The sequence below is a fragment of the Boeremia exigua genome, assembly GCF_020726555.1.
Source record: "Boeremia exigua strain MPI-SDFR-AT-0100 chromosome Unknown C7974scaffold_13, whole genome shotgun sequence".
Taxonomy (NCBI): domain Eukaryota; kingdom Fungi; phylum Ascomycota; class Dothideomycetes; order Pleosporales; family Didymellaceae; genus Boeremia; species Boeremia exigua.
Window position 1 is genome coordinate 835,447 of NW_025763530.1, and position 18,946 is coordinate 854,392.

Below are 18,946 nucleotides of genomic sequence, written 5' to 3' on the forward strand. Positions count from 1 at the left end.
ACTACTTTGTCAGACAGTGTGAGTACAAATGATAGACAAGCCTCTTAACGACTCGTCTATCTCCCCATATCTCCAGATTTACACAACCTGTTGCTTTTCGGCGCTTCATGGCTGTTGATTCGTGCTCTGCTGATCCGTATAGCCGAATTTAGGCTTCCCGCGACGCCGCATCCTCCAACTACAAACTTTGGATGCTCTACATCTGCGCTCCTAGTCATGATGACAGCCCGCGACAGTACACGTGGTCAGCAGCGCTGTTGTTGCAAAGGTAAGCCATCGGAGTCTTGCACGCAAAGATGGGGGCCCGCTATTGAAGTCGTACGATACTGTTCCAGTGCCGCAATGCTGCAAGCAGAGTCGGCTACAAATAAACATCTAAGGCGAATGGACCAGCACAGGGCCCGCCAAGGTGTTACGGAGCTCGTTTATTTGTCTCTCCATCCCAGGCTCAACAGACATCTGCAGTACTGCACCCAGGCACGTCCGAGTCGCTTCCTGGCAGTTTTGTAGGATCGAAGTGTCCTTTAGCACAGCCAATAGGCTTCCAAGTCACGACTGAATGCCTCCACTTAAGCGCGACTGCACGAGAAAGCTGCCTGTCAATGTTATTTATCCTTCGTTTCTTGCATTGCAGCTACGTCGGTGGCAACTCGGACATGCCTAAGTGCAGTATGCAGACGTCGCCCAAAACGCATTCATATAGGCACTGTTGTGTACCGTATATCGTCCCACACATCCTTTACGTCAAGACCTAGGAAGGAATAGTGCCATCGAAGGAATGGCTTCAATTTCGGTCTCTCTCAAAAGCAGTAGGTAGGTATCGGTGCTTGTAAGAATATGCAGACCCACACTGGAACTATTGAAAAGAGATGTACCTATAGGTAACAAGGGCCTCTAATTAGCTGTAGAAGTCTAGTTAGATGTCCTGCAGGATAACGTTGGAATTAATTAATGATAGGATAATTTGTTGATGCTACCTCTGTAATACGTACCTACATCGTGTAATCTGTTCTATAGGTGTAGGGGTCTGCAAATATCGCCAACGATTATAATAACCCTTTACCTAGCAGACGCGCATCCGTCTCACCCTGACCTACGGCGCCCCTCATTCTTGTCATGATGGCTCGTGTAATCAAAGACCAACTCGACGTAAGTGAACACCATCTATAGCAGGACTTAGCAACAGTATGAACGTGAGCTATGGCCATCTTTGCGCTGCGAAATTGGATATTGTGGCCATGAATCGTTCGAACTCTACTGACGTCGTAGTGACCCCACGCTTTCTCCCTACTACGTAATCCAGAACTGCATGCTCATCGCATGTGCCCTTGACGAGTGGAACGAGGCAGATCATTGGAGGCTCTCTGCCGAACAGACATATCACACAAGCATTAACGAAGATACACACAAGAAAGATGTGAACTCGTTGTAGGTTCTGAAGAAGGTTCGCGTAGAACTAGATGAGCTACGGGAGTTCAGGATGGAAGAGCTGACTGGTGTAGATGAGGAAGAGAAGTGTGCAGATCATGGTGAGGACCTTGACGAGGAAATGGCGGATCCCACTTTGGAAGAGTATTATTACGAGGATGCTGAGGCTGTGGCTCAGGCTGGAAATGAGGTTCAAGTTGCAGCCGACGTGATCAGGCTCCCCATTCGCTCCACCGGCGCGTTCGCCCAGGATTTCGACACTGCCGAACCACCTGCTCTCCATATCATCGCGCCTACACCTCTCCAACATGATGAGACTACTCACCTCACCAAGGGCACAAAGCTACGTCGTCAAAGGAGCACTCGTTTCAACAGAGGTGGGGCTTTCCATGCCCAAGAGTTTGCAAATTCATTCAAAAAGACCCCGTCTTCGTCTCGTGCAAGCATCTTGGACATGGAATGGGAACAACGCAAGTGGAGAACAGTTTGTCTTCTCTTGGCATTCTCCCAAAGATGGTGAGGTGTGAATGAAAAGGGCCTATCTTGTAGGGGTCATGGCAAAACAGCTTGAATTTGATTGAATAGCTGCTATGCAACAGTGACTAGTCTATCTGCTTACGTTCTTCACAACGAGCTTTGTGATAGCCCAATAGACAATGTCGCGTCAGATGAAGACGGTGCCGATGAAGGCGAGAGTGAGGTTGACGAAAGGTGACTATTGCGTCACATGGCGTCACAGCTGTCCAGCTTCTTTCTTGAGCTCTCCATTCTCGCGCTTCATTGCATCAATCCATTGCATCAATCGTCTCCTGGATATCCGCAAGCCAAGGTGCCTGTTTACGCTGAATAGCCTCGACTTTGGCTTTAAGATCGTGCAGCACCCCCTGGAGTTGCGCCATTTTTCGGTCGCTGTGAGCGATACCTAGCAGAGATCCTGAGCTGCCGTCTCAAGTCGGCGATCTTCCTGTCTTTCGTCGCACTCTCGGCTTTCAGACGATTGTAACATCGGATCAGACGTTGGAAGTCAACGTCGCTCTTTAGTCTGAATCAGTCTCACGCACTCCACATCATGCACCAAATGGACTTACGAAGTTGTCTGCTTGGGGACCAGGTCCAGTCCGGTCTGGCTCTATTTTGATATGAGATTGGTTGTGTAAGGGAGTACTCACTGATGCGAGATGACAGCTCTTACCTGGCTGTACGGAGGATGCCATGATGACGTAAGTGCAGGTTGTGAGCACGATGTGTTGACGTGAAGGATGATTGTTGGAAATCGGAGTAAGAGGCGCTGGACTAGCAGAGAGCGTTTGAGCAGAGCTTGGAAAAGGGGAGTGACCAAGGAGCTTGACCAGTGTGGTCTTTGTTTGCGTAGGGAGAGGGAGCTTTATGTGAAGGAGCTCTCGAAACGACAAACACCCAAAGGCCAGTTTGCCACCGGCAATGTGATACAATACCGATTGCAACAACATTATGGCCGTTCACAATTTGTGCAGATCCCACAACTGTGGGTCAGATTTCATGATGCAGGTAGTAGTGACGAGGAAGTGACTCTGTGATTGGTCAGGTCCCATGTTGTTACTCTGCATGATGTTACACCAAACGTATGTAGCCATTCTACATATGTATTCCATAGTCAAGGGGGGGCTGCACATGCTTGTAGGCGACGATTTCTCACAGCGGAGAGGGCAGCTACGCATATGTTTTCGCAAGGTTCGTAACACCCTCCTTTCACCAGGTATCTAACCACTTATTCGTCTCGTGAACTCGCTTCTTGTTTTGAACGGCTGCTGAAAAAGCCTTTTACTTGTCTGCCACATCGTATCCTACCTTCTGAATTCTCCAACAAAGACGCCTGCACCCTCTATCAGCGTGTTGAGAGTGCTTCTTGCTAACAACACCTTGTACTACTCGATCTGCAGGCGTTGCGTTTTGTACTCCTGATACTTCCATGCACCCACACACCGCCTCCAGGTGTCGTTTGCTTCAACCTGGAAGAGAGCAAGTTTCGCCCCGCACCCACTGGTGCATCTTCAGCTCAGGCGGTTTGTACTTTGTGCTTGATAGCGGTGACAGAATTGTGTAAGCTATGCCAGCTTTGGACACTGCGGTTCGGCAGCGCACTGCCGTCGAGCCTTGGTTGTGTCAGTAGAGATTAGCCAGATGCTGTACATTGAGTAATTGCTCGAACTCATGCAGGCAACGTCTTGACCGTCTGGAAGACATGTCTGAAGTGTCCTCCATATGAAGGCTGCAGGGAAACTTAGTGCTTGCTCGTACGGGGACTGTGAAAATGAAGCAGAAGTGTCGCTGTATTCATACTTTTGTGTTACCATAGGCGATCAGACATTTAGCTGTAAACGAGTTGACCGAGCCTACAACTTCGCTACCCTCTCTTTTGCCGCCTCCCAGTCCTCCCCTTCAGCAGTGTCGATGCCCTGATCCGCAAGCTTTTGGATTCCCGCAGTAGGCTCCTCATCACCATCAATAACATCAACCCAGCCCTTGAACCCAGTCTCTAAGGCAGCCACAATCGCGTGCGCTACGGTCCCACGGCTGCTATCCCCTCCCACTCCGATCTTGCCCACCTTGACCCCACCCGCCTTTTCATCCGTCAGGATTCCCGGCCTCAGACTAATCCCCGCAAACTGCTCCTTCGCTGGTACTCCATCCTTCTCCTCCTTCTGAACCCGTTCCCTCGACAGCACAGTCAACACCTCGTCCGCCGCAATCTTCGCCTTGTAGTACGTCGGCAGTATCTCATTGTTCGTCTTCTGCGCAGCCTCCCAGTCGGAGTCCGCCCACCACCCTGCGCGCCCGCGCCGACTCGACAAATACGACACAGTCAGGAACTTCTTGACGCTGGGCGTGTTCACACTCGCCCTGGTGAACGCAGCAGCCGCGTCGCGGTCGATCGCCAGGGTCGTCTCCGGGCCGCCTTTGCCGCCCGCGCCTGCGCTCCACACGACCCAGTCGGGCTTGACGCGCTCGATGATTTGCTGTGCGTCGGCTTCGGTCTTGACGTCGCCGATGCTGTGGACGAGGACGTTGAGTTTGCCGGGCTGGTTGGTGCCGAGGGCTTCAATGGCGGGGGTTTGCGAGGCGCTGCGGATCATGGATGTGATGGTCCAGGAGCGGGAGAGCAGCAGGGGGGTGAGGAGTTGGGAGACTTTGCCGTGGCCGCCGATGAGGAGGATGTGGTGGGACATTGTTGCGGGTGGGACTGCGAGAGCACGGCGTTGTAAGATCAGTGTTGCAAGTACAAGGTTGTGAGAACGCGGAGGACTTCAATTGGTGATCCGGAGCGTTACAGATTTTGGTTTGAATTGCGGTTTTTGGTCGGCTACTTGCTGCTATTAGTACCCTCATGGGCAATGACGTTGTTTGCTGAAGTCCGGCTCGGCCCGGCCGCACGGTTTCTGATTCGTCAATCCGCAAAGACGTGCTGCGAATGCTTAGAAATGGGCCGATTGCGTGAGAAATCACCAAATCTTTGCTTTATTTCGTCATAGGGATGTAGATTTGCAGACTGCTCAGGCACATTCGACCACTTGGCACTCTTGTAGTATCGAATTGTTCTATTATAGCCAATGAACTGAAGAATCACAACTGGATGACTTTGTTCGGGCGTACAAATCCTAGTAAGAACGAATCCTGAAAAGATTGTCAAAACTTCTTGCATGATATGGTTTTGTTCTCCTCTTTCAGTCAGCATCTTACTAAGCAACGAGGCTATGCCTTTAAAGCGCATATTGCCAGCAACATACCATTGTATTAGACGAACAATATAGGATATCATCCGAGTAGATCATGGTATGTATCAAGGGTGAGAGCGTAGCAACTTAAATGGAGTAGATTATTCTAGATAAAGACTACCTACCTAAGTACGTAAGATCCACGAGTATAAGTGAATACTCACCGAGGCAAAATGTACAGTACTGTAGCAGATCGATTTCATCTCTTGCTCTTGTTAAGTCTTCCAGCTTTCTACAACTCAGCACTGCAGTACGAGGAAGCCTTAAGGAGGCTTTCAGTTCCAAGATACTGGCTACCAGGACGGCGGATCGATTAATGGTATGTAAGCAATAGGCCGATTACATTAGCAGAGGTGCCATGGTTGGTGACCCGGACTCGTATAGAAACACATTGAGCCAGCTTAACCGTGGTGACAGTAAACTTACCTTCACCATGCGCCGCTTCCCCACCAATAAATCTGTATCGGCATTTCGCTTGAACAGTCGAGTTATACCATCTGTTCTACTTCGTAGTGCCATGCATAGACTATTTACAAGACAGGTGCACATATCTCAAACGTGATTGAGCTGCATTCATTCTCGGTCTCTCAAAAAGAACTACGTCATGCTTTCCCGCATGTGTACCCGCAAGGTTCCAGAATCCCTACACGACACAGAATGTTCAGCCCTCCAGCCGCGTCATCAAAACCAGCTCATCCAGCAACCAAATGATTCTTTGAATGCCGGAACCGTGATGGGCAGCAATTGAATTCGGGGGCGTTGAGATATCGAGTTTGGGAATGGCCAGTCACAGCCTGCAAGAATATCCGACGAAAGGGTCGCGCAAACCGTGGATCAGGGCCAAGAAGTGAACAACCGGAACCGCGTTACATGCTGACTGGGGAAAAAAATCTGCACACAGTTTTTCCGGGTCAGCCTGCGCGAAATTCGCTTGACTGGTAGGCTGGGAGAAACTGCTGTACAATAGAAAAGGCCCGCCGCCCCTCACTTTCCGCTCTCTCCAGCTGTTCTTTTAATTGTTAGTCATCAACGAGGGGAGGGGTATACTTACCCTAACCGCCATTCAGAGTGCAGTTCTCAGCATGGAGGAGTAAGACCAAAGGGCGGCCAACCCTACCTGTGGAAGTGGGCCCTCGTATCCTTTCTTTCAGAACTCTGGCAATCCAATATGTACCTTCACTTCGGTGGATGCAGCCTGTTGGGTGCTCGTGGACGCTGAAGACAGGTATCGGTCGGTCACAGCAGGTGCAGGTGTAGCTGTTGGACTGGTGATGATGCAAGCTCGGCGTGCCAGGCTTTCGACGAGAGAGTACGATGGCGGCCGAAGACATTCTGAAGTTCAAAAATCAGCAAAGGCAGAGCAGATAGAGTGGAATAGATTACAAAGGATTTTAGAAGGCGAAGATGTCTGCACGATGTGAAGATTTGTGAAGTTGTGAGTGGAGTGAGAATGGAGAAGAGGGCAGAAGTGTGAGGATAGATAGGGGCGTGTGCCTTGTACCCGCATGCTCTTTCTGCTCTTCTGGTGTAAACACCCGCTTGTGTGGGCGTTAGGAAGGCACAGCTACGGGAAGACGGAATGACGAACATGTTAGGAGGCAGTAAGGGCTGGTGGGCGGCGAGGAACATTGCTATTTGAAAAAGACAGGAAGGAGACCCAATGCATATTAGTGCCTGCTCACTCGTGTAATCAAATTTTAACAGAAACAGGAGATCACTATTGATTTTTCTCTTCTGCTTCAAGAACCCTTGCACATTGTATCGCAAGATCAAACTCAGCGCTTACATAGAGCTCACTCATTGCCCCAAGTAAATTCCGTAGCTTCAATGTGTAATGATTGATTCCTCTGCATGCTCGCAATTAGGAACTGTTGAGTGGAAAACTTGGCTCACTGTTTGGGCGGATCAAGACATGATCAACGTGAAGGATCACACCAACTCAAGCTAGCCAATCGGACGAATACACAGGATCAGCACACAAAAGGATTAGCGTGCAAGATCAGGGTGAGGATAAGTAGGTACCAACCTGTTCAGTAAATACACCGATAGATGAGTTTGATCACTCATTCTCGCACCTGATCAGCTACTCAAGTCTTCTAGCTTTCCACAGGAACAGACTCTATATGATCTGCTTCCAGCGGTAAGGTCCTTTGGGCCGATTCGGAATAAACACATTATCTGGTGAGGATGTTGGCTGAAACGACAAATCTGATAGAGGAGAGGTTAACCATCTCCGCGCTACGCACTCCTCAAATCTGGAACAGTGCTTTCAACTGTAGGCTTATTGGTACGTTATCAGTAGATGAACCCTTATGCCAGTCTTGGGAGGGTATGTACATTTTAATAAGCACCGATAGTAGGGTATGCATAGGCAGGGCTCATTCGTTTAGGTGATAATATCTGACCTCCCGTCAGTCTGAGTGGTTGGACGTGGTTGCAGTGGTGTAATCCTGTTAGTCAGCACTTACTAAGGAACGGGGCTATGTACCTACATCGCGTGGAGGTCAGCCTGGCGTCTGCCTGGACACGCAACGTCCAGTGTTCATGTGGATACTCCACAGGGCGGTTACGCGTCCAGGCAGCAATGCAAGTTAACTTCCATCGACGCCCCCCTTGACATCTCCCCACACCCACCTTCACCATGACCGCCGGCCACTCACCCGCCTTGGCCGCGCACCTCCTGCGGCTCCCCCGCGAACTGCGGGACCTAATCTACGCGTTCGTTTTTCGCGACCTGCCCTCCGTCCCTCTGGACGCCGTCCGCACCGGACTCGCAGGCCTCGCCCTCCCGGCGCTCCACGACACGGCCGCCTTGACACCCGAGCTACTGGAGGCCTTCTACACGCACGCCACCTTCCGCGTGCAGTTCTCAGACCGCCATCCGAGCCCGCTAGGCCGTAGCGCGTTCCCCGCGTACGAGACGCACATCCGCCGGCTGGAGATCGACGCCGTAGAAGCGTCCCTGCCGGATCCGCTGCCGCTGGACGCGCTCGAAGCTGCGTGCCGGGGGTCCCCGTCGCGCGTGCGCTGGGAGGCGCTGCTGCAGCTCCCGCGGCTGGAGCACCTGGCGATCCGGCTGCAGAAGACCGCGCGGGGGTTCTGCTGGGCGGACTTCAGCCCCGTGGTGGTGCGGCTGCGGGAGCGGCAGCCCAGACCGCGCATCTCGTTCAGCGTGTCGTTTGACTGGCAGTTGGAGGCGTACTGGAACTCGCCGATGTGGACGGTGGGGGGCGAAGAGAATGAGGTGCCGTATGAGCCGATGGGGTTCGTGGACGTGACGGCGTTGATTGGGCCGCCGACGGAGGAGGACAGGGCGTATGTGCGGGAGCACAATCTCAGCGAACAGCCGACGCTGTCGAGGGATCCGTGTAGGGGCTTGATTGGCGAGACGGCTGCACAGAGGAGGGTGCTTGCGGAGACGTATGTTGTCAAGGAGCCGGCGTTGCTGCGGGTGCTGATTATGGAACATTACGAGGTGTACAAGAGGATGAGGGGAGAGAAGTAGATAGACAAGGAAAGGCGCAATTGCAGGGCTTCTTGAACGGTGAGTTGCTCGGTTTTGGAAGTACATGAGGAGGCCAGACTCTATATACCACGTTAGTAAGGCACACTTTAGAGGCGTTCTTGTAAGGACTGCTAGCAAGAGATACTCTACATCCTTAGTACCGCTCTTCAACTAGACTGACAGAACCGCTCGTAGAGGCTCTAGAGAAGTCGTATCGTTATATATCATCACAAACGTAAGGCAAGCACACTTCAACAAAAGGACAGTTACCTGCCCACGTCCCTACCACAGGTAGCCTCACAACCTTCACATGCAAGTCCCTGACAGGGCTGACAGGGGGGTTTCCCGCATTGTGAGCAAGAGGGAATTCTGGGTTTCGTCCACGATTACACTCCTCCTCACGGCTCTCACGAACGCAGTCCACAGTTGGATCTAGACCCGCGCAACGACCCGCGCCACACCCATCCATCTCCACACCCCACTCCCTTTACTCACTCCACACACACACACACACACATAGTCCACGTTACCCAGAGCTCAAGAAATCCATTCTTCTACAGCATAAACTCGAACCCCCTCTTCCCCCCCCTCGTTCCCGCCCCCTCCCCCTCCTCACCCGCAACCCCAGCATACCCCCCCCTCCCCCCCCTCCCCCCTTCTCGCCCTCTGATTCTCCCTCACCAACACGCACCTCAGCACCCCCGCCAACAACCCCACGAGCCCCATGGCTCCCGCACAAACCGCCATACCACGGACATACCACGGCCCGTCTGTGCTCGGAAACACGCTCGCGCCGACCAGCGGCCCGCACTGGCCGACGACATTAAGCAGCGCCATGCCCGCGCCTTTCCCGCTGTCGGACCCCTGGTTATTCAGTGTCCAGGTGATGATCACGGTGACGCAGCTGAAGAAGCCGGTGATGGCGGGGTAGAGTGCGAAGTAGCGCAGCGTGCTGCGGGGGGACTCGTAGTAGCCCAGGAGCGCGAGGAGCGTGTATGCGCCGCTGGCGAGCAGGGCGTGCAGGATGATGAACACAGAGCGGGACTGTAGGCGGTCTGAGTAGTGTGCTGTGGCGAGCACGGCGACGAAGGCGACGAGGTAGGGGGGCGCGGTGAGGGCTTGCGCGGTGAGGGCGCTGAAGCCCATGTCCCGCACGAGGGTGGGCAGGAAGACGGGGATGCTGCCGAAGGCGACGTTGGCGCCGAACAGCATGAAGGCGGTGAGGTAGGATTTGGGGTCCTTGAGGGTGTGGAGGATTTCTCGCAGGTTGACGCCGCGGTTCTGCGTTGGATACAGCTCGTCTGCGTCGTCGGCCTCCTTCTCCTGCCGCAGCCGCAGCACGGCGACTTTGCGCTGCCGCGGCGTCAGCCAGCGCACCGACCCGGGCCCGTCGGGGACGAAGTTCCACGCCCACACGGCGACCAGCATGCTGGGGAACCCCTCGAGCAGGAACAGCAGCCGCCACGGGCTAAACGGGGTGCTGGCGGCCAGCTTGGTGATGAGCCAGGCCAGCGCGCCCGCGAACGCCGACGACAGCGGACTGGCGGAGATGAACAGCCCGGTGCGGAACGCGAGTTCGCGCCGGCGGAAGAAGAAGGACAGATAGAACGGCACGCCGGGGCCGAACGCGGCCTCTGCGATGCCGAGCAGCGCGCGCAGCAGCACCAGCGCGCTGAACGAGGGCGCGACGGACTGCAGACACGCGATGGTGCCCCACGAGAAGATGCATATCGCGATGTAGACATGCGGCCGTATGACGCGGTACCTGGCGGATTAGCAGTGCTCCCCCGCTGGGTGGGTAGTCACTCACAGCAGCGTCATCCACTCGAACGCGATGTACGTTGCGTAGAAGGCCCACAGCAGGCGCTCGAACTGGCCCTCGGAGAGCCGCAAGTCGTCCTGCATGCCTGCGATGCGCGCGTTGCCGATATCTGTGTGTAGTCACATTAGCCAGCACTCTCACCCAGTCCGTTCCTCGCATCGCATTGAATCTCCCCTCTCATCTCTCCCCTCTCATCTCTCCCCTCTCATCTCTCACATATCATCTCACACCCCTCCCACCCCACACCAACGCCCCGCACACACAACACAACACAGCACAGATAAACACTCACTCGTCCGGTCCAAAAAACTCAAACAGTACAACCCAGCCATAAACCCCACAAGCCTGCGGTCCAAGCGCCGTAGAACAGCCCGGTCCTCGTCGGGCGTGTACAACTCGTAGCTAGCGACGGAGTCGAAGGACAGGCGGCGCCGGTGATGGGCGTGGTCGAGGTCGCGTTCATCTTGGTCTTCGTCTTGGTCTTCGTTTTCGTTTTCGTCTTGAGATTCGTCTTGGTTTCCGTCTTGATTTTTGGTGAGGAGCGGCGCCGGGACAGAGTGCGCCAGGGGGCGCAGTTCATACGCCTCTGCTTCGCTCAGGAGTGGGGCGTTATTGTTGCTGCTGTTGTTGGAGGAGGAGGACGAGCGCGGCGGCGTTGTGCTCCGGCGCAGCGAGACGCGGGGTGGCATGTTGCCTGCGGTGTGGGCGTGGGCGTGTCATGCGCAATTGGTGTGTGGAAGTGTCAAGGCATTTCCGCGGTTCAGGGGGGCTTGCAGTGCGGTGGTCGTAGGGGTCGTGTTCGTGTTGGGGTGGTTCGGCGCGTGCCGGGGTCCGAGGTGAGGGAGGCGGGATGACGTCGTGTCTGTGCTGGGGTGGACGACGTTTGGATGTTGCGGATAAAGCGATTGATTAGCGGGTGCGAGGTTTTTGTGGAGGCGTGTGCTTGTGATGGGAAAGTAGGTCTTGTGGAGGAATTGTTTAATCTGTTAGAGCAGCGTGGAAATGCTTGGAGGGGAGTCAAGGGATTGCGGATGACAAGGAGGTTTGGCCTGGATATCTCCTGTACAAAGCACGCTTTCCCAGCATCACGAGATGTAGGAACCAAGGCCATCAGCGCTGCATACCATCTGATCGAGTGCAAGCCTAAATGCAGTATGTTAGAGCCTCATCACTGACATCACAACACCTCACAACACACCACATCACATCACAGCCAACAAAACCGTATGAAGCGAACAAAGGGTATCCATACTCCAGCCAAATCCAACCACCTTTTGTACATCTACTGCGCCGCCGGCAACTCCCAGTCCTTATAACTCCACTTCTCCGAGACGGTGTACTTCCTCTGCTTAGCGTAGGGAATGTGGCGGCGCGGCTCGACGACGCCGCGCAGCATCATGCTGCGGAAGCGGTCCTTGAGCAGGTTGCCCTCGGGCTTGAGGGCGCGCAGCGAGTCGCGCAGCTCGTCGGGCAGGACGACTTCGAGGGGGGCTTCCATGATGCTGGACATTGTTAGCGATGTGATTTGGTAGGAGGGGGGATATCGGGATATCAGGACGTACGGGATGCGGCCAAACTGCTTCTTGCGCAGCTCGAGCAGGTCGCCGTCGTCGACGTCGAGGGTGCCGGCGGCTTCGGCCTCGATGGCGAGGGCCATGGTCTTGGCGGCGTCGCGGGCGCGCTCCTTCTCCTCGACGCTGCGGGCGAGGGCCTTGATCATCTGGACCTGCTGGTCCTTGGCCTTCATTTTGGCGTCGTGGACGGCGGCGCGCTCGGCGTCCTTTCTCCGCTTGATCTTGTTGCGCTGTGTGGCCGACTTGCGCTCGGGGCGCTTTGCCTTTGCCTTTGCGGCCTCGTCGCCGCTGAAGCCCTCCCACTCGCTCTCCCACACGCTCTCCTCGCCCGAGTCCTCGTCTGTGTCGGCGGCGGCGCGCTCCATGCGCTCGGCCTCCTCCTGGGCCTCCTGCAGGCGCTTCTTCTCGTCGGCCACGGCCTTTTCGGACTCGCGGATGAGCAGGGCCTGCCACTCGTCGAAGTTGGGGTTGTAGGACTTGCCGGCGGCGGGCTTGCGCACGGCGGGGATCTTCTTGCCGTCCTTGGCGAGCGAGACTGGCGCGCGCTTGAGGGTGGTGGGCTCGACCTTTGGCTTCTTCTTCTCGAGGAACGAGAACTGCGGCTCCTCGACGACCTGCTGCACGGCCCAGGGATCGTACGTGGCGGTGGCGCCGGACTGCACGACGTCCTTCTTGACCTGCTCGCCGCCGTAGGCAATGGCGCGCAGGCGGTCGTACTCGCGGCCGGAGACCTTGGCCTTCTTCCGCTTGCCCTCGTCGTCGAGCTCGGACAGGCGCTTGCGGGAGGGCACGGCGGGGACGGCGGAGCGGGCGGCGAGGATCTGGTCGACCTTGAGCGGCTTGTGGCGCGACTGGACTTTTTTCTGGACGGCGGCGTCGCCGGCGGTGTCGATGGCGAAGAGCTGGTCCGAGGGTTTTTCGGCGATGACGCCGCTGGAGAAGTCAGTATGCAGAAGGAGACACCATATAGTAGGCGTGTGCAGCAACGTGAGGCGTACCCGGCGATTATCTGGTCCCGCACCTCGTCCAGCCCCGACGCAACGGCGGTGACGTCGACATTCTTCCTCCAGGCCTTCTTGCCCTTGCGGCTCTTCTGCTTGTACTGCGCGGGCGCGGCGTCGGACATGGCGTGCTGGTGTGCCGGGTGCTGGTGTGCTGGGTGTGGGCAGCAGACTGCGGCGGCTCTATCGCATCCATCTTTTCCAAAATTTAGGCGGGCGCTAGCGGCATACATGGCCGGATCCCTGCACGGGCGGCGGTGTGGGGAGCGTCGCCGCATCTCCTATTCAAACGCCCCACGCCAACCTCCGGACCCTGCATCTCCCCTCAGGACCGCAGACAGGACCGCAGACAGAGCAGCACCGGCCGTCTCCCCACCTCACCATGGCGCAATCCGGGTACTCGAACCCGCTGAAGAAGTTCAAGTGAGTCGCCTGCACGTGCTACGGGCGCTGCTAATGCGCGCAGGCTGGTCTTCCTGGGCGAGCAGAGCGGTAGGCAGCCGGACCCGCGGGGGGCGCGACGGGCGCGACGACCATGACGAGCACGACTGACGGCAGCAGTGGGCAAGACGTCGCTCATCACGCGCTTCATGTACGACTCGTTTGACAACACGTACCAGGCGACCATCGGCATCGACTTCCTGTCCAAGGTGCGCTCACCGCCTGGCTGTTGCAGTTGTACTTGGCTGACCGTGTAGACCATGTACCTCGAGGACCGCACCGTGCGCCTGCAGCTCTGGGACACGGCCGGCCAGGAGCGCTTCCGCTCGCTGATCCCCTCGTACATCCGCGACTCGTCCGTCGCCGTCGTCGTCTACGACATCACCAACAAGAAGACGTTTGAGAACACGCGCAAGTGGGTCGACGACGTGCGGGGCGAGCGCGGCAACGACGTGATCATCGTGCTGGTCGGCAATAAGACGGATTTGAACGACAAGCGCGAGGTCACCACCGCGCAGGGCGAGGAGGAGGCCAAGAAGAACAACCTCATGTTCATCGAGACGAGCGCAAAGGTCGGGCACAACGTCAAGGCCCTGTTCAAGCGCATCGCGCAGGCGCTGCCGGGCATGGAGGGCGAGGGCCAGCAGGGGCAGAGCCAGAGTACGTCACGCATCGAGGGGAGTGAGGCGGGTGCTAACGGCGGCAGTGATCGACGTCAACATCAACCCCAGCCAGCCGCAGGAGCAGAACTCGTGCGCGTGCTGAGGCGCGTCTTGTGCTTGTTTGCGTTGTATTCACCCACATGGAGCAAGGCGTTTCACGGGCATGGGCGGGCTGCACCGTGCCGTCACTGTCATCTGTCATCTGTAGCATACGAGTCGTGCCAAGCACGCTACCATCGACGACTACAATCCATGCTTCTCAATGTCTGTGATGTGGACGTGTTTCTATGCCAGGCTGCAGACCGATTACATGTACAAGAATATTACAGGCGCCCAAGGGAGTGGCTCAATGCACGCTTGACGACCAAGGGAGTGGCTCAGTGCACGCTTCACGGCTACTCGAGGTCGCCGGCAGACCCCGACTCGGACGGCGTCTTGCTGTCGCCGACGGGGATGGATGTGTCGACGGCGATCATTTCGGCGAGGATGTCGAGGACGGGCTGGGTCGTTAGTGTGTGGTGTGTTATATGGGAGATGGCGGACGCACCTTGGGCACCGTCTTGTCGTAGATGTTGATCAGCTCGCGCGGGTTGGGGTAGACCTTGAGCGCGCGGTAGAAGCACAGCGCGGCCTCGACGTTGTCGGCGCCTGGGAGCCAGCGGAGTCAGCAGTATCCAGTATATCAGGCATCATGTGTGGTATATACCCTTCTGCACCAGGCCCTCGCCCTGGGCCACCTCCTGCATGAAGTAGGCCTCGACCTCCTCGGGGTCCTTGGGGAAGCCCTCCTCGTTGGCCAGCGCCACGGCCTCGCGGATGGCCTGCTTCTGGGCGGCGCCCTGGTGGGCGGCGTCCTCCTTGGCTTGGCGCTGGGTGCGCTTGCTCTCCTTCTTCAGGGCCTTGCGGAACTCGGGGTCGTTGCGGCGCTTGTTGTCGAAGTAGGCGGCGTACGCGAGCAGGCCGGCGACGACGGTGCCGACGCCGAGCGCGACGACGGTCGATGTTTTGAGCGAGCTCTGCTGGGACATGGCGGGCGGCGGGTCGGGGGCGATCGATGGGTGGGCGCGACGACTTTTTGAGCAGTCGTCGGCGCGGGACGTCCGTGCGGCAGCTTGACGCAGCGTGGACAGCACCGCAGCACCGCAGGTATCCGCAACCCATCCGCATCGCAGGCCACCGCCGCCAGTCTGCCCTCGCCCGGCCAGTCAACCGCCTTCTCCCAGGCAGCCAGGCCATCCGCGCCAATCTCCTGGCCCTCAGTCGCCAATCTTCCCCAACACCCGCCGCCGCAGCCAGGTCCTCGACACCCAGGAGGTCCCCGACACCCACACCATACCACCACCCGACCCTCGATCGCCAATCTTCCCGACCGCCCACCATGTCGGACAAGCAAAAGGGCATGTCGCTGCGCAAGAAGCGCGGCGTCAAGAGCAAGAAGACGGCCCCGACCATCAGCGCCCCGCGCCAGATCAGCGCCCCCATGCCCACCGCCCTGCCGCAGGCCTCGCGCCCGTCGCAGGACTCCGCCCGCGACCGCAGCCGGGGCCCGGACGACCGCCAGCAGCGCGCCCGCGCCGACCGCACCGCCGACCTGGTCAAGCGCCGCTACTCGCAGAAGGTCATGCAGCTGCCCAGCGACTTCCCCGGCGCCGGCGCCCCGATGCCCGCCCTGCCGCCGCTGCCCAGCCAGTACCGCGACCGCGACCCGAGCCAGACGCGCGACCGCGACGACCGGCCCGCCGACGCCCGCAGCCTGCGCGTCGACATGCGCGTGCTGCGCGACCCCAACCTGCAGGCCGACCAGTACGTGGCCGCCATGCTGGCCGACGCCTCCGAGGACGACATCCGCCGCTACCAGGAGGAGCTGCGCAAGGCCAAGCACCGCACCTCGGTCGACCTGCAGAGCAACGTCTACCAGAACCGCACGCAGTTCATCAAGATCAGCAAGGAGGCCGAGAAGCTCAAGGGCGAGATGCGCACCCTGCGCCAGCTCATGGCCGACCTGACCACCACCCTCGAGCAGACGGCCTCGGCCACCGCCAACGACGCCGTCAGCGCCCGTCGCGCCAACCGCAGCTCCATCGGCGACCTCAACCAGATCCGCGCCGGCCAACTGCAGCAGCTGTACCGCGACGTCGAGGGCTCGCAAAAGTACCTCCCGCCCATCCCGGGCCGCTTCATCGTGTGGAAGTCGCGCCGCTGGTTCGAGCTGGACTCGGCCACCCTCAAGGCCCGCCGCCGCGTGCGCCTGCTGCTGCTCAACGACCACCTGCTGCTCGCCGCCGAGAAAAAGGCCCGCAACGACATCGCCGGCCAGCGCGACCGCAACCGCTCGGCTGTCGAATACGTCGCCCAGCGCTGCTTCGCCCTGCAGGACGTCCAGGTCTCGCGCGCCCCCGAAGAGCGCGTCATCATCCGCGTCGGCAACGAGTCCATCACGCTCGACACCAAGCAGGAGGACACAGGCGACAAAATCACCTTCCTGTCCACCTTCCGCAAGACCAAGGACGACCTGCGCAAGAGCCAGGAAGCTGAGGTCGAGGAAAAAGACCGCACCCAGGACAGCTACAACCACATGCTGTCCCGCGACCCCGGCCTGCGCTCCCAAACCGAGCTCCTCGAGACCATGAGCGAGGGCGTCTCCAACAACAACGCCAGCACCTTTGTCGACATCGACGGCCAGACGCGCAACATCCGCTGGGTGGAAGCGCAGCTCGACGACCTGGACATTGAGATAGCGCTGCAGCACTTCAGCGCCGCCGTGGCCAAAGTCGAGAAGCTCAAGGCCCTGAGCCAGAACATGCGCGGCAACGAAATGGCAAAGACCATCGTCACCTTCAAGGTCAACGAGCGCGCCGCCCGCCTCGCCGCCGTCCTCGTCCGCCAGCTCGCCGACGGAAACGCCTGGAACGGGCCCGTCACGCAGCACGTCACGTGGGTCATCCGGCTCGGCTTCGAGGACCGCGCGCGCGAGGCGTACCTCGACGCGCGCAGTGCCATGATCCGGACGCGTGCGCGGTAAGCCATCTCCCCCCCCCCCCAAATAACCCCCCTCGTACTTCTCCCCCTACTAACATAAGATACAGACAGTGCACCTTCGAAGGCAACCTCCCCGACTACATCTTCCAACTCTCCTCTATCTACTTCCTCGCCCTCCGCAACACCGTCGCCACCTTCCAGTCCTGCTTCCCCCCGCCCCTCATGTCCGCGTGCGTCAAATGGGCTAAAGAACACGTCGACCGCTTCAATGTCGTGCTCGAGCGCCAGCTCAGCAGCGTCGAGCGCGAGGGGGAGACGTGGAGGGAGTGTTTGGGGCTCGCGCAGGAGCATGCAGGGTTGTTGAGGGAGGTGGGGTTGGATTTCTCGGAGTTGGTGGGGAGGGGGGGGGAGGAGGGGCTGCTAATAGGTGGGGAGAGGGGCGAGAGGGCGCCGGTGGGGTTGGGGGTTTCGTAGGGGGGGGGGGGGGGGGGGGGGGGGGACGGGGGTGAGGTCGCGAGGTGTTGTGGTGGTATAATGCTGGGGCTGGTTCTCCGGCATGCTACTTTCTAGTCAATATTCCATTCCCACTTTCTCCCAGTCTAGTTGTTCTGGTCGAGCCAGGCTGCGCTCAAGGAACGGCACGGCGCGGCTGTCTTGCGATGCTAGAACTCCTTCTTCTTCTAAACCTCGCGCCCGGGCCAATCGTCCTCCTTCTCTATACATCTGTCTCTATCCGCCGATGACGATGACGCGTGTGACCAGTGCTACGCTGCTGCCATCTCGCAATGCCAGGTCTTGTTCTCCAACATGCTGCTTTTCGTCGACATTTCACTTCCTCGATCTATCTGTTCTATCCGGCGATGGCGGGTTGGGCGCGTGGTGGTATGGTGTTGTTTGTCTCGCAATGCTGGGTTTGGTTCTTCTGTGTTGCCGTGCTCGTCTTTCTTCTGTCCGTCTGGCTCTATCCAGCTGGCGTGCGTTTGCCCGATGGTACGGCGGCTTGGGTGTGGAAGCTGCCTCTGTCTTGCAATGCTGGGTTCTGTTCTTCTGGGTTGTGTTGCTTGTCAATAGGTCTTCTGCTCTTTCTGTGTATTTGGTTTCTTGGTGACGGGTGAGGTGTGTTTGGTGTTGGGGGTCTGGGTCTTGATGCTGACTCTCTCTCTCTTTCTCTTGATGCTGGGTCTTTCTTTTGATGCTGGGTTTGGCTTCTGCGTGTTGCTTTCTGGTTAATCTTCTTCTTCTGCTTCCAAACTTTATATCTGCGTGTTTCTGTCTAACTAGGATGCTGTTCCCAACTGATGCTGGGGTGCTGCTATCTCGCAGTGTTAAGTCTAGATCATCTTCATCTGCAGTCACTCTACCTGCCTGCTATCACACTACTTGCAGGTCTTCTTGATGTTCTTTTCTAATCAATCTTCAATTTCTACTTCTTCCCTCTACTTACTCCTGTCTAGCTCCTGTACTGTCCCTGCATCCGCGCAGTCCCTCCACCTTCCTGCCGTCCTACCACACCAAGATCCAGCTGCCTACATCCTTCACCTCACGTTCACCCAGACAGCCACAGACCTGCCTCACCGCCAACACCTGTGCGGAGCCACAGAACCACGCTAAGAATGCTAGCGCGTCGCTGTTTGTCTTCTTGCTGCCTTGATTCAGGGTGAAGCTGGCTTGCACAGATAAAAGCGTGACTTGCTGCACCTTCTCGCACTCTGTCTCTTCTCCTCCACTACGACAACACGGACAGCATCAGAGATAGCGAAGAAGACGCACATATTTCACCAC

At 57.5% G+C, this 18,946-nt stretch overlaps 8 protein-coding genes across 8 annotated transcripts; 4 read left to right on the top strand and 4 right to left on the bottom strand.

The window, feature by feature from the left end:
* Positions 1-1,078: 1,078 nt before the first annotated feature.
* On the top strand, positions 1,079-1,948 carry C7974DRAFT_428549 (uncharacterized protein; the record flags this gene model as incomplete). The annotated part of the gene is made up of 3 exons (XM_046144600.1): positions 1,079-1,149; positions 1,304-1,428; positions 1,480-1,948. The coding sequence occupies exons 1-3, from the start codon at positions 1,117-1,119 to the stop codon at positions 1,946-1,948; spliced, it is 627 nt and encodes a 208-aa protein (XP_045992205.1). The 5' UTR covers positions 1,079-1,116.
* Positions 1,949-3,537: 1,589 nt separating this feature from the next.
* C7974DRAFT_404567 (uncharacterized protein) lies at positions 3,538-4,744 on the bottom strand. The gene has a single exon (XM_046142953.1). The coding sequence runs from the start codon at positions 4,632-4,634 to the stop codon at positions 3,801-3,803; it is 834 nt and encodes a 277-aa protein (XP_045992206.1). The 5' UTR covers positions 4,635-4,744; the 3' UTR covers positions 3,538-3,800.
* A 3,077-nt stretch (positions 4,745-7,821) lies between these two features.
* On the top strand, positions 7,822-8,685 carry C7974DRAFT_380497 (uncharacterized protein; the record flags this gene model as incomplete). Its single annotated transcript, XM_046140521.1, has 1 exon — positions 7,822-8,685. One exon carries the CDS (start codon positions 7,822-7,824, stop codon positions 8,683-8,685), a length of 864 nt encoding a protein of 287 aa, XP_045992207.1.
* Positions 8,686-9,297: 612 nt separating this feature from the next.
* C7974DRAFT_321402 (major facilitator superfamily domain-containing protein) lies at positions 9,298-11,196 on the bottom strand (the record flags this gene model as incomplete). Its single annotated transcript, XM_046138801.1, has 3 exons — positions 9,298-10,450; positions 10,496-10,616; positions 10,800-11,196. The coding sequence occupies 3 exons, from the start codon at positions 11,194-11,196 to the stop codon at positions 9,298-9,300; spliced, it is 1,671 nt and encodes a 556-aa protein (XP_045992208.1).
* Positions 11,197-11,789: 593 nt separating this feature from the next.
* C7974DRAFT_417861 (ribosome biogenesis protein Nop53/GLTSCR2) lies at positions 11,790-13,207 on the bottom strand (the record flags this gene model as incomplete). The annotated part of the gene is made up of 3 exons (XM_046144109.1): positions 11,790-12,009; positions 12,070-13,014; positions 13,080-13,207. The coding sequence occupies 3 exons, from the start codon at positions 13,205-13,207 to the stop codon at positions 11,790-11,792; spliced, it is 1,293 nt and encodes a 430-aa protein (XP_045992209.1).
* A 257-nt stretch (positions 13,208-13,464) lies between these two features.
* On the top strand, positions 13,465-14,288 carry C7974DRAFT_437438 (ras family-domain-containing protein; the record flags this gene model as incomplete). Its single annotated transcript, XM_046145192.1, has 5 exons — positions 13,465-13,505; positions 13,549-13,574; positions 13,644-13,732; positions 13,781-14,183; positions 14,230-14,288. The coding sequence occupies 5 exons, from the start codon at positions 13,465-13,467 to the stop codon at positions 14,286-14,288; spliced, it is 618 nt and encodes a 205-aa protein (XP_045992210.1).
* Positions 14,289-14,580: 292 nt separating this feature from the next.
* On the bottom strand, positions 14,581-15,213 carry C7974DRAFT_320995 (mitochondrial outer membrane translocase complex, subunit Tom20 domain-containing protein; the record flags this gene model as incomplete). Its single annotated transcript, XM_046138781.1, has 3 exons — positions 14,581-14,685; positions 14,733-14,833; positions 14,892-15,213. The coding sequence occupies 3 exons, from the start codon at positions 15,211-15,213 to the stop codon at positions 14,581-14,583; spliced, it is 528 nt and encodes a 175-aa protein (XP_045992211.1).
* A 129-nt stretch (positions 15,214-15,342) lies between these two features.
* Positions 15,343-17,638, top strand: C7974DRAFT_368282 (Cullin repeat-like-containing domain protein; the record flags this gene model as incomplete). The annotated part of the gene is made up of 2 exons (XM_046139890.1): positions 15,343-17,203; positions 17,272-17,638. Exons 1-2 carry the CDS (start codon positions 15,564-15,566, stop codon positions 17,636-17,638), a joined length of 2,007 nt encoding a protein of 668 aa, XP_045992212.1. The 5' UTR covers positions 15,343-15,563.
* Between the last annotated feature and the right edge of the window lie 1,308 nt (positions 17,639-18,946).

Coding starts and splice junctions, on each gene's coding strand:
- C7974DRAFT_404567 (XM_046142953.1), bottom strand. CDS start 4,634: ATGTCCCACCACATCCTCCTCATCGGCGGCCACGGCAAAGTCTCCCAA.